The 19,422-nt window shown below is 38.2% G+C and overlaps 2 protein-coding genes across 2 annotated transcripts in view; both read left to right on the forward strand.

Moving 5' to 3' along the window:
- Positions 1 to 214, forward strand: part of FRMPD2 (FERM and PDZ domain containing 2) — a 53,007-nt gene extending 52,793 nt beyond the window's left edge. Inside the window, exon 40 of the mRNA XM_050711973.1 lies at positions 202 to 214. Coding sequence (XP_050567930.1) covers positions 202 to 214 — 13 coding nt within the window. The remainder of the gene's footprint in view (positions 1 to 201) is intronic.
- A 1,029-nt stretch (positions 215 to 1,243) lies between these two features.
- Positions 1,244 to 9,965, forward strand: PTPN20 (protein tyrosine phosphatase non-receptor type 20). Its single transcript, XM_035538443.1, has 7 exons — positions 1,244 to 1,357; positions 3,855 to 4,003; positions 5,650 to 5,740; positions 6,826 to 7,160; positions 8,432 to 8,647; positions 8,935 to 8,997; positions 9,851 to 9,965. The coding sequence occupies exons 1-7, from the start codon at positions 1,327 to 1,329 to the stop codon at positions 9,920 to 9,922; spliced, it is 957 nt and encodes a 318-aa protein (XP_035394336.1). The 5' UTR covers positions 1,244 to 1,326; the 3' UTR covers positions 9,923 to 9,965.
- The last annotated feature ends 9,457 nt before the right edge of the window (positions 9,966 to 19,422 follow it).

Raw genomic sequence — 19,422 nt, forward strand, 5'->3', positions numbered from 1 at the left:
AATGTAGCATTGATAAGACATGGACAACTTTGTTTACTGCAATGATACAGAACATATGAAACATGATTGTCTTTTCTATTTATATGGGCTGTAAATGATAAAAAGGAATGAACACTTACATTTAAAACCTGAAATTTCCTAAGAAGAGTAGTTGGCCAATCTTTAAGGGGCAACAATCTTCCCTAAATTACCTGCTTACAGAGAACAAGATTGAAAGAACCTTTGAGAGCATGTGCAAGTGAGAATATCCATGTGAACATAGGTTCAGTGCCACTTGCTTTTATCTCATCACTAATATAACATTATCTTGGATTATACCAGGTAATCAGGTGTGATTGCTATTGAATTACCTTGTTCTATGTGCAAGATGCTTAATGCATCTATGGCTAATACAAAGTTATACATAAGAATAACTTGTAGCTTTTCTGGTTGTCTTGCTTTCTACTAGCAAGACAAACTAGCTTTCTGCTCCCTGTTCTGTGTTTTGAATCTCTTTATTACCTGTACTTTCTGGTAGTCCTATTTTCTACTTGCGAAACCCTTATATAACTTGAACAGCCCTCAATGATTATTGATATTTGCAAAGCTGCTACTTAAGATGGAGAGTAAGGTAATAATTTAATAGTACCTTTTACTATTTCTTACACTATGTATTATGATCATACATGATCCTATCCTATACAAGATTATGGTAAGCTTAAGTCTATTCAAATAATTAAATATTAGGTCTTCAGAGTACTGGAGTTAGCTACTATGGGGATATTTGTTCCATTCTGCATACAGCATTGGTGTATTCTGAACAGTAGGCCTATTATCTACCTAAAAAAATATTTAAGTGCTCTAAAATTCTCTGAATACCTTAAATAAATAGGCCTACCTTGTTAATATTTCTTATGATCACCTAATAACTAAAAATCTGGGTCATACATGAAAAACTGTCTATAACTGTGAGAAACTTTACTTTCAAGGATGTTTTCTGGTAGTTTTTTATACAAGTTATTTGCTCATCTCTCAGAAAAAAAATAAAATACCATAGGCAGATAATAGTGCTCCAGGCAAAATACAGGAGTATTTATATTAGTTTAATACTCCTTGAACTTAGGCTCTTCAGAGTTCACAGTAATTCTTGAAAACAGTTGTTCAAGAAAGTTCAAATTCAACTGAAAATAGATTAAAAAGAAAACCTTTTGTACACAGCTTCTGCCACTTCATAAAACCATTCAACTAATGCTTTTTTACAGATCACAGAAATATGCAGGATGCGAAGGTTGCAGAAGACAGAGTCAGCAGTCTGAGTCAGACAGCTGGAACAATGAAGATGATGATATGCCCCACAGGATTTCCATCCTACCTAGAAGTAACCATGCAAAAACTTCTTGTATCACTCATGTAATAAGCCAGCTCCTCCATATATCCACAGTGGGATCAACACTAATCCCTTCTATATAAGCTAAGACTTTCCTCTTTGTTTCTCAAAAGCATGACCACTCAGGACACAACTTTAACCTCTGATACATATGGAGGCCATCAAACCTTTGTAACATCCACAAGAAAGCAGCCTACATAGGAGCTCTCCAACTTGTTTGGAGAACTGTGGGAGGGAAGAACATGAGGATGAGTATGACTAACTGAATGCAGGGAGGGCAGCCGTACTGGCCACCATCTACTTGCCACTACTTCAAGCACCTCTGCTTTGGAGCTCCAGTTCCCAAAGGATGGGCAACTTTATGCTTGTTTTTTCTTTTGTAATGTTATATATCATGTTCCTCCCCCAAAGGAAAATATCTCAGTACATTAATTATACTTGGTTAGGTGCGCAAAGTGAGGAAGTAAGAGGAAAAGAAAATTATTGAATTTATTTGAGCGACATCATGACATTTGTTCAAATCGTGCACTACTGGATAGTGCAAATAAGTGATGCATTGGCTGAAAAAAATGTGAACATTGAAGTTTAGTTCAAAATTTATGGGAATTTCCCAGTGCGTAACTGAAAACTTAAAATTCTTAGTTTGGCCTAAAATTAATACAATAAAAGCAGAGGGTTTATCTTGCAAGAGATACAGTAAACAAACTGAATAGGGTAGAAGGCCTCTTTCATATATGAAAGGCAATGTCAAAGAAGGTGTTGAGAACTAAGAACAAACTCCAGTAATATATAAAATGTGGTCGTTATCACCAGATATAATAGGTCCTTGACATCATTCTCGTCTTCTTTCCATTCCTTCTCTTCTACAACTCAAAGTTCACCTGTGAATTAATGTCTGGATCCGCAGCTGCATAAAGGTGTCCACAGTATTCTTAATCACTACTCACCGGATGTTCATGATTAGTTTATTTAAATCACCTTTTTGTTCAAAATACTAAGAAGGGCTTCTCTTAATTGCAAGAAAAGTTCAATGCTTAAAAACAGCATAGCAGCCAACATAACAGCAATGTGACTTGAGGCTTTGGTCATATGAAAGTAACTTAATTGGAATATGATTTAAGTCCTCTGAGGCACTTTATTCAGGAGTGGAAATTAGGAGTGGAAAGTAGGATCAAAAAGAGGTTTCATCTTATAGATGTAACAGCAATGAAATTACTGGTGTGTGAATCTGTAGTGAGTTAGGCTCAGACTCTAACTGCAAAACTATGGATGTTTAAAAGCTGGTGATTTCCTCCTGCCAGGACTGTAATGACCCAGAAGTCTAACTCTGATGAACAAATAGCAAAAGAAAGAGATGTGTATAGGAAATAGCTCTCTCTAGAGTGGGGGATTTGTCTTCACTGGCACTCTCAGCTAACTTGTTAACAGAAACACCCTTGCATCTGCGAAGGGCAGAGAACAGAAAGTGAACAAAGTGTCTTAGAAGCTCAGGCAAGGTGGATGCCAGTTGTAAACCAAGACACAAGGACAGCAAGCACAACACTTTTGCAATGAAGGTTAGTTAAAGGTAGAGATGATATCCTGCAAGAAAAAAAACAGAGAACACTGCTCTTTGTCTTCAGCCTATGGCAAACTGTGGAACACATCAGGTTTTCTTTGTAACAATTGGCATGCTTTCTTTGACAACACTCACTTAAGGCTGTAAAGACAAATTCCTTAATTCCTCTGCCTTGAACCGCTATTTTCTACAAAAGAAACTACTGTTTTTATTCTATGGAAGTAACAGAAGTTGCTGAAGAAGTACGCCTTCTTTTTCAATTGCTCTAGTAGAACAGGGATATTTCTGGAGACTTAAATGTTTATCCATCTTCTTAGTCTTAATCTGTCAAGTTTTACATTAGAACATATACTTCAGGATGAGCTAATTAGTAAAAATGAATCCTGGTTTTGGTGCATCAAAGATACTTCACATCTTGTTCTTGAAGGAGAGTGTGAAATAAGATGAAGAGAACAGAAGATACTTTCTTACTTCAGGGAGGAAAAATTATTTGTAGCAGAGGGGAATGGCAATACTAATTTTCAGGAAACTGCTGGAAACATGAAGATGATTTCCTGTGAAGATGTGGCCAGAGTCTCCTATATCGATATAAGCTAATGTTAAAGTTTACAATTCTGAAACAACAGTTTATTTTGAACAGACTGTGTTTAGAAACCATACAAAGCAAGAAGCTGCAATAGTTGGATCTACTTCCAAATTCCACAAAACATGTTGCTGGTTGTATCCATGGTACTGACTTACTCTTCTTTCTGCTGTGAAAATAAGTAAGCCAAAAAAAAAATATATATATATATATATTTTTTACATTTCACTTACACAGAATATGCCAAAATATACTCAAGTACTGCAGCCCTCTGGTTTTTAAAGCCAAGATTTATGCTATGAACAATAATCATTAAAAACTCCTTTGTTTTTTTTGTTGATATATAGGCAGAGCCTTCGTTTCTGAAGATGAACTGATTCACTTAATTAATTTTAAACCATCACTGACAGGAGTATGTCCAAGGACTGGCATTAGAGGTCTTATTCGAGGCCTTCAGTCACGGATTGAGAATCAAGAGGTGTTGAAAGAGTTCATGGTAAAGTGTAATTCATTTTTAAGACCTGAGTGTTTAGCAGAGCTAAGTGACTTTTAGCAGCCTTCAACATACTTTATGGGAGATGCATTTGTATATCTTCACTGACTCCACTTTCTCAGAGGATTATTTCAGTCAGGTGTCTGCTTTGCTTTTTGGGTGATGCTACATTATCTGGATCTCCCTCTTCCTACACAGTCAGGCTTACACTGTTTCCTGTCCAAAGATCCTGCCCACATGGAATGGAAAATAAATACATAAAAGTACAATAAGAATCACCTTAATGTTGACTAACTTCTTACTGCCCCTTCAGCTCTCCTGAACATCTGCCCAAGAACTATTCTACGGGCTGCATTAAAGCAAGAAATCCAAACACTTAGTCAATGAAAGGAAAATGTTTTACGCAGTGCTCCAGTGATCCACGGAATTCATTGCCACAAGATGCTATTGAGGTCAGGGACTTTGTGCAATTAAATTAGAAAGTAACATACATAATAATGAAAATACACAACTACATCTGATGGCAAATAAATTATGAAAAATGTAAAATTATGAAAGCATGTAAAATCTCTTGTTTTGGTATATATATAGAGTACTCAGTATTGGGGGTTATCAGCAAATTCCCAAAGAAAGATTGTTTCATAATTCTTCAACACAATGCCAAAATTTTCATTAAAGGATGCACTCATTACCAGTGAAATAGATTACAACTATTTTTCCATAGTATTTAGAGTATTATCAATTTCTCTCACTCGCCTTATGGCTGACTTTCTGGGTAAAAAATAGCACAGGTTCACATGTATAGTATTTGTTGACTTTTGCCAAGAGCTCGAGAACGTGTACTAATTTCCCTTCATTCCATTCTGGATGTAGGCATAGTATGCTATTAGCTGAGTCATGCATCTGCTCATAAAACATAAAGATCTAACACGAAAAGCACAGGTTACCAAAGTCAATGGATATTTTTTCTGAGTAAAAGCTGTAGTAACCGATGAAGATCTTAACTGTCAAATGTATTTCAGTCCATATACGCTGTATAGTGGCATAATGTGAGGGCTGAGCATTGTGCAATGCATAGCGAAAAGGTAAACAAAAAAAGAAGAGTGAAGGTAACTCAAAACTGTAAATGAAATTAACTTGCACCTTCTTACTTCCTGGCTACACTGCATTGTGTTCCCCTAAATTTGCTATGAAGTACTTAGGACCATATGATTTGCACTTAACATCATTGATGTTGTTCCCTGTATCCACTGCTTCTTCTGTGATTGAAAAGTACTCATTGACATTCATTATCTGTTAACAGTGCTATAGTTGGTTCTTCAGTCTGCATGTTATCGATTATGAATGCTGATGTTTGGCCAAGGCACTATTCCAAACATTTGTTTTACAGCACTATACAATAGGGATGTGTAATTATGGGGGCTGAAGACGTGGGTTGGAAATCTCCAGAAACTTTGTGCAGACTGAAGAAAACCCTAGGCAATTTGAATTTCTCGCATAGCAGTTTAGGGAACGGTATGCTGATTCTCTTCTTTAAGAAGTCTGCTTACCAGTCTTGGGTCACATACAACTGTAAAGTTTACTCACGCTGACTTTGTAGTCCTTCATAAAGGATATGAACATGGATTGACTATTTCTCTTTAATCTAGGATTTAGAACATGTGAAACCAACAGATGACTGCAGAACTGGCAAAGCACAAGAAAACAGGGATAAAAACAGATATCAAGATATTCTTCCATGTAAGTATGCACACTAAGCACATACGTTTGGTGAACAACACTGGAAAACAGAAAACAGCTATAATACTGGGATGTAGGAGGTAAATCCCACCACAACCTTTGCTACAGAGAGCTCCACTAATAATGAAGTGTGTTAAGATTTTTCTGAGAAACGAAGAGTTGACGTAAGGATATCTGCATTGCACAGGAAGTAATTTTCTGAAGTATCATCATCCACAAGGCAGGACTTGGTCTGGCAGGGGGGCAGCTGTCTTAGTGCTTCCTTTTCTCTTTCTCAGAGATAGTGATCTGCTACAGTTGTGTTGGCAAGTGTAGCTTGAACTATAGTAGCAGTTCTTTAAATCTACAGCTTTTGACACAGCAGAATGCTGAAAAGTACAATGGAAATCATGGAGTTATGTAGTTCTTGAAAAGATACAAGATTCTTTCGGAAATATTTGAAAGCTGAATAACCAAACAGATCTTTCAGCTGCTCAGCTCTGATCTAAGTCAGAAACAAGTTTCATCACTGATGTGAAGTAATTTTAGAAGGAAGATTTGAATCCAAGAGCTGAATGAGTGTTGTTAACAAGGATTTTCAAAACCCAATTTCCAATTTACTGCCAATTGGTTCCCTGAGAGGTATCATGACAGAAGAACACTTTCTGAACCCTTGATGTCATTGTAAACTGCAGGACCAGAACAACATATGCAAAATTTGTCACAGTTACTTCTCTATATTCAAGTACAGATTCTTAAAATTTTCTTGTTTTATAACCAGCAACAATGTTCCCATGCCATACACTCATAGCAGTGTTGAATACGTTATTTTGAATTACTGCCAATAATTCTACGGTAATTAGAAGGACTGTCAGACTGTTATGCAAGAACCTTAAGAGAAATAAAGCTGCAGTTAACCATACAATTTATCTCCAGGAATTACTATTAAGAATGATTAATATTAGTCCTGCTAGCCAAATGTGTTCTGAAAACCAGAGGCATACTTCAACGCTAGGGGCTGAGGTTCCCCATCTCCTAGATGCTAGGTATGGTACAGCTCCATTTCAGATCTACAGCTGAAATAGCAACTTTCTGTTTCTGTCCAGATGATAAGACACGAGTTCCTCTGGGAGAAAACAATGGCTACATTAATGCAAGTTATATTAGAATGAAAGTTGGAGAAGAGGAACATTTCTATATTATAACCCAAGGGCCTTTGCCTTCCACCATGGCGGATTTCTGGCAGATGGTTTGGGAGAGTGAGTCAGATGTGATTGCCATGATGATGAAAGAAGCGGAGCTAGGAAAAGTGAAATGCCATCGATACTGGCCTGAACCTCCACATGACTCCATAGACTTGGCTAACTTCCATCTCAGGCTAGACAGTTACCAGATTCTGGAATACTTCGTAGTTAGAATAATAGAAATGATCAACAAGCAGGTAAGTTGAGTCTAGTTAATACTTTCATATACAAAGAAATTGATTAGTTATCTCACATGATTAAATAGTGGTATTATTGTTTGTTTCTTCTGTAACGTCTGCTCAGTACAGTTTTAGGAATGTAAAAGTCTGAGTAACAGGAAGGAAATTAAGGTAAATGAAATACTGCTTCTTTGCTTATTGCACAAGCAATGGATCCAATATTAAAAACACTTGGGTGAGAGAGTCCAAGAGTTAGTCCTTTAATAACTACAGAGTTGCTGTGTTCAGTATTTTGCAGTATTGCTTACCGTTCTTATCAAATCAGATCAGTAAGGGCTGCCTGAGTGGGTTCATATTCTGTAACAGTGGATGGAAGGAATGATTTATAGAAGGTGGCTTTCATCCTAATATTTAAAAGGAATGATAACTTTTTTCATTTGTGAAAAGACATGAACACACATGAAACTAAAAAACGAACAACTCAGTTTTGAAGAACTAAAAAATACAGAACCCAATTGTAAGGACGTGGAAACTGGGACAAGTCCATCAGTCTCACCTCCATATGAAACAAAACATTGCAGAAATTTCTGTGGGACAGACTGATTAATGGAATCATTTATACAGTCTTACCTGTGCCAGACTAACTTAGTATCTATTTTCCTAACAAGACAGCTATTTATATTAAGAAAACACAATTCACCTTATGTCACTGAGTATAAAACATAGTAATTTGATATGGGTCTATCCAAAAGATGATAGGAAGATTGGCTGTTATATGTGATTGGGTTGCTATCTTGTTTCAATGAACATGTTATTTTTGCAACATTTGTCCTGGACCAGTATCAAATTAATACAGAATCATAGGTTTACTTCAGCAGAAATCCAGACATGCATTCGAATTCTTCTAATGGCAAAAATCTAGGTAGGCCTTTTGTATTCAGTTTAACATAGTCAATAGGAATCCACTGCCACGCGAACTGGGACTTTGGAAGGCTTCAGTCCTTACAGTTCCTGGATTCTTTTATACTGAAGATCTTCAGTTACCTAAAAAATCATATTTGCTGAAGAGTTACTGGCTGGACTCAGGTCTTTACAATGGAAGTCTTTACCAGTATAATACAATACTATATTTTTTTTTCATTTAACTTTTTTAACATAATAAACAATAGGGAACAAAAATTTTATTTGTATTTATTTACTTTAATTGTATTTATTTGCATTTTTATTGAATTTATATAGCTATATTACTAAGCTTCCAGTCAATAAGCATTTCTGGCTTTCTCTTCCAGACAGAAGAAAAGCGAATTATAAGGCATTTGCAGTTTACCACTTGGCCAGACCATAGTACTCCCAAACTGGCTGAGCAGCTTGTAAAATTTATTTGCTACATGAGAAAAGCTCACAGGACAGGACCTATTGTTGCTCACTGTAGTACTGGGATTGGAAGAAGTGGAGTTTTGCTGTGTGTTGAAATTCTGCTGAGCTATATAGAAAAAGATCTATGTGTAAGTATCAAACAGATCGTTGTTAAATATTACAGTAAATATAAATATTACTGATATAGATGTCAACAACATATGTAGGTATCTTACTACGTATGTTACTCCTGGTAGAAATTAATCCTAACAAAATGGAATAAATGCTGCTTCTGTTATTTCACAAAACAGAGATAATAACTAAAAATATACTACTTGTAGAAGAACTGAGCCCCAACTTTCCCAACAGAACATGTTCAAGTCTTTTTTCATAACTTGAACATCAATAAAATAAAAATTGTTTTCTCTTCTGATAGTTCAACATTAAGCACATAGTGAGAGATTTGAGAGAGCAGCGTTTTGGCATGATCCAAACTAAGGTAAGTTCTCAATATTCTAACTAGGCTGTGATCTCAAAAAGCTTCCATTTGTGGTACATATTCTCATGCTTTGATAAATCTCTAGGTCAAAGCTGAATTTTAGCCCTCTCATGAGGAAAATGACAGCTTTGCATACAAATGGTGTGTATATTTAAATATAGAAGATCTGTCCCTTACTGGCTAACTGAAATTAAGAAAAAATAAAAAAAAATAATAAAAAAAAGGAAAATAACCTCTACATGTAGCTTGCAGGCACTTGAAATTCACTTCAGAGCACCAATATAGTACAGATACATTTCTTCTTTGGGCAAAAAGAAAAGTGGAGATCACCAGTGAAATGGGTGAGACTCTACCCTGCAAAACTGCAGCCTTCAGTTGAATTCTTGCAATCGCTGAGCTCTCATTGTCCTTCTAGTGCTGAGCTAAACCTACCCCCGAAGTGTGTTCACACAGGAAAGGACAAAATATGGTTAACACAACTTAGAGCAAACAGAAAGTGGGAAGAAAAGTAAGACAAGACTAGGATAAATTCTTCTTGTAGGCAAGTATTAAAGCACATGCTTCAGGAAAATGACTGAGCACATGATTAAAATTAAGCAAGTAGATAACAGCCATTGACCTCAGTGAGATTTAAGCACATGCCTACAAGTACTGCAGTGAATCAAAAAGAACTCCTGAACTTTTACGAGTAATGGAACAAAAAGATTGAGGATGCTCTTAAATGCCTGAATTTCTGTATCCCTGTTACAAAGATGCTGGTGTTAAAAACAGCATGACAGCCAGTCCATCTTTTTTAGTCCAGAATTTTTGTTATATTTAATTGGATGTTTCACACTGGTGTCTCTGTATGCAGGATCAGTATCTATTCTGTTATGAATTTGTTCTGGAAGTCCTTCAGAAACTTCAAGCAATGGATTCCTATTGACTGCAACATGTCTCTTCCCTGTTGTTATCCCCCTTGGACTCCAGGGGCCACTCAGCAATTGCTTTAAAGGAACGTCAAGCCAGCACAGACAAGTGTTATACAACATGCTCTGTCAGATTGCTCTGATTTCTAAGAAATTTAAAAGCCTTGCTTAACATCCCCTTGGTAAGTCATTTAAATCTCGGTGTACAGTTTGGAGAAACAGCAAGCCACAAGTGCAACACTGCTGTTAAATTGTCATGGACACTTTGTGTGTTCTATTGAATAATATATTAATTATTAGGAAAATATTTTTGTACTGCGACAAGGGGGTAGCAGCCTTTGTAAGCAGCTTTACTATTCAGAGGCCAGCTAAAGAGATCTAAGACTCTGCTGGTGTTGCTGGAAGATTAGTTGTCCCTTACATACAGTTGTGTACTCTTGGCTTCTGGACAGCAAATCAGTATTTTTTGTAATCATGTTTTTGTGTGGAAGGACTCAATTCGGTTACCTGTGGTTGCTTGAACAATGTGGAACCATTTCCAGTCATCACTCCAGCACATGAATTTATACCACCATCACTGGACATCTTAAATCAAGAAACTGACAGAAAAATAGGATGCCTTTAACCCTTAGCTATTTGTCTTCAAAGCAACAAGAGAGTTCTAATAACTGGACGGGATATTAATATTTTCCAGCAATATGAGCAGCTGTAGGTAAGGTCAGTATTCTTCTATTCCAAATCCATGTAAAAAGGAATGCAATACAAAACCAAATGAAATGACTGTGTGTGTCTTGTGGCACACATACATTTCGTCTTCCATTGAACCTTTCCATTGATTGACTATCTTGTAATTCTCACCTAGGAACTGATCAAATCTATGGGAAGTCCCATTGGCTTCTTTAAATTAGAGTAAATAACTCTCTGTACAGATTATCACTCTTGTAAAAAGTGTTTTTGTTAGTGTGAGTTTGAATTTGAGCAGAAATCTACTGTTCATGTTTGTAAGATTGTAGCTGTTTTCTATGTGAGTACTTCTAATTCCTTTATCTAGAAGGTGGTGTATATGGAAGCAGAATTTTTAGATGTGCATTGGGAGAGTAATTTTAAAACACAGGAAATTATAACTGCACTTATTTAACTGAGTTGTACATATTTTAAAACTTCCTTGATTTCAGGAGGTATTAAGAAGCATTTGATTATAAAATTGCAGTAGAAACAAGACAATAAAATAGCTGTTTATTTTCATTATGGATGAGAGATTTATGTTCAGAAAGAATGAGGAATTAAACAAATTAAAAGTATGGCTTTTGGAAAAAGCCATTGTAACACAATTGTAATAAAGGCCCAGAGCCATGTTTTGCTTTCTGCCCTCATATAGTCTGTTGGAAGTGAGGAAAAGATATAAATGGTATTTACGATGTAAGCCAGACGCAAATTTCAAACATACTGATAGAGATCCAGAGTAACTTTAAATCAGTGGAATAAACCTGGACCTATATCCGTATACATATAAGCAGAATTTAATGTTTTGTCTTAAATTAACTGAATTTGAGCCTTCTAAGAAGCATTACTGTCCACACGTTCTGAATACACTATATTTATATTACATATAGAGGATTATTTGCACAATTTTGTCCAGCATCTTCAGCCAAATTTTTATTCATAATGTTATTACCTCCATTTGCTATTTGGCCTTTCATTTTGGTTTTGATTACTGTACATGTACTTCTATGCAAGATGACACTGCACACAAATGCACAATTCACGTTTTGTACCACAGCAACTTTAAAAAGCTTCTCAGTAAAAATGTTTCTGTAATTCTTGCAAAGTTGTCTTTTCTGTAGTACAGAATTCTGGATTTAGCAGACAATATTTATGGCACTATTTGTTACTCCACATTTGTGCATCATCTTTGCAGCTGTTTGGCAGAAGTGTTTCCTGTTTTACAGGGATATTAAAAAGATTTCTGAAAACACTAAATTGCATTTCAATTTCTTTTTATGAAAAAGACATTTCGATACTAACTGCTAAACAGTAGTTATGGGAATAATAATCCTTTAGTAATGAGGGCTTGTTCTTAAACTTCCTGTAAAGGCAGAATTTGTCATGATGGTACCTTTTGTACATAACCCTAAAGTGGGTACTACCAACTTCTGAGATATTCTGCCACATTCCATGTTCTTATCCTGTAGGAATATAATAATTCAGTGCCTTTAAACTGATACCATGGTAATGACTCCTCTAATGACATCCTCACTCGGTCTGAACTTAATTTCAGATGAGGCGTACAACTTTACACAGATCTAGTCCGCTAATGCTGCTAGCAGAGTGACTCAAAGCAGAACTGCCCTTTGCTTTGTAATCTGTTACATAACAAAGAAACTTTCATCCATAGAAAATCTCAGAGCCTCTCAGACCAACTTTGAGCAGAGCTAGATAGATGCAATTCACCACATGCTGTGTGACAGGCCCTCCATCTGTCACGGTCCTGGTGTGATCCCACAGAGAGTGCCTCTCAAGCCAGAGCCTGAAAACATTTTAAGGCAACTGCAGGCTTGCAAGGGGTGATTAGTTCTGCACATCTGAAGCTAAAGGCCAGTCACCTCAGTACTAGTACCACTCATGAGCTCAACTGACAGTCTAGACAGCAGATGAATTTTGAGGAGAGAAGGACTGAAACGACATTCACAAATTCTTCCTATATATAGACTATGTTTAGAGACATTTGGGAGAACTTGCTTTTTTTTTTTTCTTTTTTCAGACAGGTATCATATCTAGAGATGTTCATAACTAGAGAAATTCTTTATCTACGCTCAGTAACATTTATCACAGAATCACAGAATTGTTTGGGGTGGAAGGGACCTTAAAGACCCAAAGCCTTGTCCAACCTGGCCTTGAACACCTTCAGGGATGGGGCATCCACAGCTTCTCTGGGCAGCCCATGCCAGTGCCTCACCACCCTCATAGTAGAGGATTTCTTCTGAGATCAAGACTCAATGATACACATTCATATATAACAAAAGAAACCATTCCTTAACGATCAGAAACAATACTGCTCTGGCCCATTTCTGATTTGATATTATTTAGCATAGAAATTGATCTGACTGGAACTTGCATACATCCTAACAACTTTTCTCTAACTGTCTTTGGGGTTGGAGTTTATGTCCTTACTGAACAACATCTGTGATGGCAAAAGTGAAACGCAAATATCACCAGTACTGCAAAATAAGAACTAGGAAATACTGCCATCTATGGGCACACCACTATTGTGACAACATTAACTGCAATCAGTCGCTTGTGCCGTTGGAGCGGAGCTACTACTATATTACATAGTATATATTCTGCTGCTGGTCCTACAGGTCCTAAAATAATGATAATGAAATACTCAGCCTCAGGGAAGTGCAGATACGTGTCTACAATTCTGACAGGATCTGTGCAAATCTAGACCAAAGCCTAAATTATGAATAAACCTGCTCTTCACCTTAAAGCAGGGGTGCTTTCGGAATGAAGCACTTTCTTCATTTACTGAAAATTATGAGTAACGGGAAATACTACTGGGGTTCTATAAGAACTGTTTTTATGAAATGTTCTCAGCAGCTGAATCTAATTGGGTTGGGGTTTACCTAGTATGAGATAACCCCTGTAAACTTGTTTCTTTTGTTAAGTATATTGCAAACTGATCTGCAGAATGAGGACTGGAGGTAATATCATGTATCTCAGTGCAATGATCCTGGCCATTGTGCACTGAGGAATGTGATCTATGTACCAGTTAACCTGTGCTGTGCTGCATGTACAGCTTAATCTCAGGTCTGTGTTGTGCCGTGAATATTCCTTGGCTGTATGATAAACTTAGCCAGCTAATTGTAACAGAGAGCCTGGAGGCAGCCCCCATTTGCTATCAGTAATTATGCCACCTGCGTGTCCTTGCCTTTATCTAACAGTGCAGCAAGAAGTTCTCTTGTGAATGTCCTTTCTTTTTGGCAGTACAAATGGAGTTGTTTTCCTGTAAGAAAATCCTGTGATAGTTCAAATGACCGAAATGGGGTAACCCTTCCATAGACCAGGTCTGCACAGCATGCTGTGCCCTGATCAGCACATAGGTGCCTGTTCAATGCTGCAGAACTTGGGGTTCCCACCATCTGAACAGATGTAAGATTATTCTGACTATTCTCTCTCCTGTTATAGTGTTGGGTCTGGCATATAGCATTTTAAATGATCCTTTTCAGGGTCTGAGTGCTTTTCTTACTGGAATTATAATCGAACAGCACCTCCTGCTAAAAAACACTCAGTTACTTCTGAGTGGTGTTTCTGACAGTTGTTAGATCACAAAGCTGGGATCAACATAAAGATTGCCTGCATCAGCTTCAAGATTGCTTGCAAAGATGATTGACTATTATTGTAATACTACAAAGAATAGATGCCAGCTGAGATCTCTATACTGAAAAGAGACCTGGCTCTTGTGGCTTAAGCAGACTACAGCTGAGAGTCCACCATTAGACCAATCTTTAAATGTACAGTAGCACGTGTGATGGAAAGGGACAGCACTTTCAAAGGAATGTATAACAGTAAAGTATGATTTGCACATAATTTTGTACTGATGTAACTCTGTAGGTTTAGAAATAAGATTGTGAAATCTGATCAGTGTTCTGTAGTGCCATATAGGTATCATTGGCTTTACTTTGGTCACTTACATAATGCACACCAGTAATAATAGAACCTCATACTTTATTCAGGCTTCTTTGGACCCAAAAGCATAGAACGAATACCAGAGAATCACAGAACCACAAAACCACAGAATAGTTGAGGTAGAAGGATCTCTAGAGAGAGAGAGCATCCAGTCTAAACTTCCCAGCTCAAAGCAGTGTTATCTAGAGCTCAGGAAAGTAATCCAATTGGGTGTTGAGTATTTCCAAGGATGGAGACTCCATGACCTGTCTTGGCAACCTGTTCTGGTTTTTGACAACCCTTAGAGCAAAAAGGTTTTTCCTTATGTTTAAGTGGAATTGCTTGTATTTTAAGTAGCGCCCTTGCATCTTGTCCTGTCACTGGATACCACCACCAAGAGTCTGGTTTCATCTTTTTACTCCCACCCGTACCAAGAACTTGGTACATATTGATAAAGCCCCCCTGAGCCTTCTCTTCTCCAGGCTAACGTCAGCCACAGGTCTCTCAGCTTCTCCTTTTATGACAGATATTCCAATTTCTTAATCATCTCAGTGGCCTTAATAAGCCAATACTCAGAGAGGACTATGACTCAGAGAGGATGAGATTCCATACAACCACTGCATGTCTACTGAAATCACGAGTGCCATGTTTTGGTGCCTATCAGCAAGAGAGGGTTACTGTTTTAACATCTCTTATGCACTAATCAAGGCCTCAGAAGCTAAGATTGGAGTTTAAGAGGAGATGCAGAGACTGGAGTACCTCTTAGATATCAGTTTTCAGTTGTCAGTGACTGGCTCTACTTTCCAGCTCATCTTGACTCTTTGGTGTCTTTTCTTTGTAGCAGAGCTCTGTAGGTAGCTCCCTCCAGCAGGTAGTAGATGGCTGTTCAGAATTCATTGCCCCTTCTGCACAGCACCAGATACATATGCATGCCTGGGGGACAGTGAGCTTTTTGAGACCCTACTCTGAATTTTGCAGCTATTTAGCTTGCTCATTAAACCATTTAAAAACAAAAAACAAAACCCAGCTAAAATGCCCTAGAGCAGCACACCCCCAACCAGGCGGCTGTCACAATGGGGACTATACAGCAGCTGTCCAGCACCCCAGCTCATTACACAACCTAGCAATTAACCAAAGTTGCCTACGCTCCCTCCCCTCCCTGCATTTGTTCTCTTGAGAGATGACAATTCCTTCTCCTCCTTCCTGTTCAGCCCCCTTGGAAAGGGGCCCTTGTGACTGTAAGCTTTCCTTTCCCATCACACTGCTGCAAAAAAGCTCTTAACTATTGCCCTCACCACTTCCTTCATGGTTGAAGTAGATTTAGCCCAGGCAAAGCACCAGCTGCAATACCCCTTGGTCAATTCAGTGCACCTAGCAATAGTTCCCAAGGCAGAAATGACGTGCTGTGAGCTTGCTTAATGCCAGCATCCTTGGATGCGTGACAAAGACACTATGGAAAATAATGAACATTAGGGAAATGTAGCTATAGCAACACTAGTAGCCACAAAGCAAATCCCCACCATGAGTGCTGGGAAATTGCTGTTATTGTATACATAATGGTGCTGTTCACTAATTCACTAGCATTACACACAAAAGCATACCTATAGCAGGCAGAAACTTAGACTACACACTCTTGGAAATGTTGGGTGAAACAGCAGATCCAAAATTGATTATTTGCAATGAAATCCCAAACTTCACTCAGATGGCTCCAGGTTTTACTGTAAGTTTAGTGCCAGGTCATCAAAGGAACCATCTACAGATAACACTGTCACCATGATCAGGAGGTTGCCATTGCTTCAGAGGCAAGAACTGAACCTTGGTCTGTCACTAGACATTACTGCCCCCAGCTCGCTCACTTTCTCCACTGAAACCAGGCAAAACTTGTATTTGTGCACTCACCAGAAACATCGGCAATGCTTTCTGGCTTTTGCTGGTATCCTAAGCTGAAATAATTGAGTTACTCCTGAGGAATTCTGACTTTCAGAAGATAAAATAAAAAGCTTTTTTGTTAACTCGGAATAGCACTACACATATTCCTCCAGACCTTCTGGGTTCCTCTCTTTACCATGTTTATAATTCATGGTAAGACAAGTTCCTTAACAGTATCATGCCTCATTTTCATTGTCTAATGTTTTGCCATCTTAGAGGACGTACATGAATCATGGGTAATGCTTGCAAAATGTCAAGGAAGTATTCGGGGAAAAGCTGATACAAAGCACAAAATATTCTTCATGCTTGCACTCCTCAGTTACTGCACATTCCCCTTCATTACTCTATGTGAGTTAGGGTTTATGTAGCAAACATCTGTCTGTTATTAGGAAATTTGTGATACTTTATTAAAGAAAATAAGTATTCGACATGGCTATGAACTATTTCTGTTGCATGTACCTGTCCCCTGGAAAGAGTAGGATTCTGCCAATGTATCATTTGAACAGCAAGTGGGAACAAAGTGGTTATTTCGCAGCTAGAAATTCCGTTAGTATCACCTAACTTGAGCCACTTACCACAGACTGAGCATCATTCATTTCACTTGACAGCAATTTTAGATCTAAATTTTAGAACTAAAACTGTTCCTATAATCAAAATCCAGGCAAAGTCTGGGTTGCCAGCAGCAGTGGGATGACCACACCTCTCAGCTCAATACAAATGCTCAACGCCTTCACAGAAACATTGCTCTAGGCAACAGCAGCTCTCTCCAGAGCAGTCCATGCCAGCTCCTGCTGAGATTTTCATCTCATGGACACTTTGCCACCTACTCCTCCTCTCATCAATATTCACTTAGATCCCTGGCTAAAAGTGTGGGTGGCTGCTGTGTTATGTTCTTCTGCCAGATTTTGTCAGTATCTCAAAAGGCCAGGTTAAATTTTCTGAGGACTCCTCCTGGGGACTTACATAATACCAGTTTGAGCTCTATCAAAGCATCTGCTGAAACTAAATTACCTCCCTGGAGTACTGAGAAGGACACAGAATAAGCCTGGAGCACCACCACCACCAAGTAAGCGTGTTAAAAATATCCATTGAACAAAACTTTCCACCCTTCCCGTTTGTCAACAGTTCTTTCTTAGTTGTTTGGTTAACAGGGCAACATGTTCACACACCTGCCACCACCACTGTCCCATTACCATTTCTGATAGTGCACCTTGGCTTCTAGTTTGTTGTAAAGTCCTTGAGGGATCCAAAGTGCAGCTGTGCAATCTCCAGGTGGTCTAGATCACACTGATGAAAGGCCTGTTGCCTAGCTGCAGTGATTACAGCCTTGGGCAGGAAAGAGAAACTTTTAGCAAGGCTTCTGCTCTCCATAGCTTCTGTCTGAGGTCCTTAAGTGGACTTAACAGATTATCACTGTTTCTTAATAGTACCATGAACACCTCGATATCAGCAAAACTCCCATTTCCTCCAGTGTTGGTCAGAAAAACTAAAATAATGGGCTTACCCAATGCTAAACTCTAAAGACACTATATTGTTACATTAAAAGCTTAAGGCCTGTCCAAGTAGCTTTAAGCTCATGCTGTGTGCTCACTATGCCCATGCCTAACACCCGTTACCTAAACTAGCTCTCAGAAAAGGCCCCATCTGTGTGTAGGTGTGTGTTCGTGTGAACACAAAGCTAGGGCTAGCAGAATACTAGGAGAAAGGATGCTGACAATGATCTGTCAGAAGGGAAAATCACCCTGTGAGGATGTGCGTGATGGGCCCACTGGAGTGAATTAGGTCACCTAGCGCTGTCATAAACAATAGGGCCATAGCTCATACAATGGATGGCAAACAGCCTCCCTTAGGAGGTCTTCATACAATTGGCTCTGCTAACAAGGTTACCAGCAGTGATATTACATTTCATGGCATCACTGCAGAAATGAGCTGGCATGGAAAGGGAGGCAGAGATCTGAGCTGAAGGCAGGCAACCTAAAGCCTCAGAGTGAAAATCTTTCCCCCAAGTAGCTAAGAGGAGATCTGCTTTGGACTTCATGGATTTCACCATGAAAAACTGCTTTGTCCTCTAGCCTAACTCTTTTTTACTGAAGGATGAAATGGTAAATAGGCTCAGCAATAGGCTGTGATTGTTCAAACTTACCAGTGACTTTAAGGCCCCAGTTCAGGATTCTTTCAGCGGGCTTGAGTTTCAGGAAAAACTGTGTATGCACATGCTGGATTCTCAGTAGCATCTGGATCTGTAGCATAGCCTTCACAGTTTTTGCTTCTGAAAACTTTGACCATCATTTTACAAAATCCTAAAAAGGGATGAAGGAGAAAAGGAGATACTGATTAATAACAGTTCACACTTTTTTCCCTTTATCACAAAACTCATGAAACCCTTGGCAAATGCAGGCAATCCTTTGACTTTCAGTCTTTCAATAAATATACTGTTTTGACATCTAAAAAACACTGGAAGAAAATTTTGTCTTTGTTGGTTATTACTTGGTCCATCTTGTGAAACTGCAAGAATGCTGTACACAACTAGATCCAAAAAGTGCACTTGCGAAAAATAAGAGAGCAAAAGCAATATTTTTTATCTTTCTGAGGTTAGAAAGATCTGGAAAAAATGGGAAGATTTACTCACATGCATCTACATACAGATCCAAACTTTAGTCAACACATCTCCGCTTTCCTTATAAGACTTAACCTGAATTTAACATTGTCTTCACTACCCCTGCCATCACTCCCTTCAGGAGTTTCAAGCTCTTGGATATCTAAATTATACAGTGTTCTTTATGCATCATTACAACATTATGTTTTGATTTTGTACTCTTCTGATTCTGCACATAAAATCAACTGCAATTTCTCATGGCTGTGGCCTATCTGTTCTTTGTGGAAATATTTTTAAAGCTAGCTTATAAATTACTTGAGAGAGAGG

Source organism: Cygnus atratus, chromosome 7, assembly GCF_013377495.2.
Source record: "Cygnus atratus isolate AKBS03 ecotype Queensland, Australia chromosome 7, CAtr_DNAZoo_HiC_assembly, whole genome shotgun sequence".
NCBI lineage: Eukaryota > Metazoa > Chordata > Aves > Anseriformes > Anatidae > Cygnus > Cygnus atratus.

Coding starts and splice junctions, on each gene's coding strand:
- PTPN20 (XM_035538443.1), top strand. CDS start 1,327: ATGCCCCACAGGATTTCCATCCTACCTAGAA. Junction 8,648..8,934: donor ATATAGAAAAAGATCTATGT/GTAAGTATCAAA, acceptor CTCTTCTGATAG/TTCAACATTAAGCACATAGT. Junction 8,998..9,850: donor TTGGCATGATCCAAACTAAG/GTAAGTTCTCAA, acceptor CTCTGTATGCAG/GATCAGTATCTATTCTGTTA.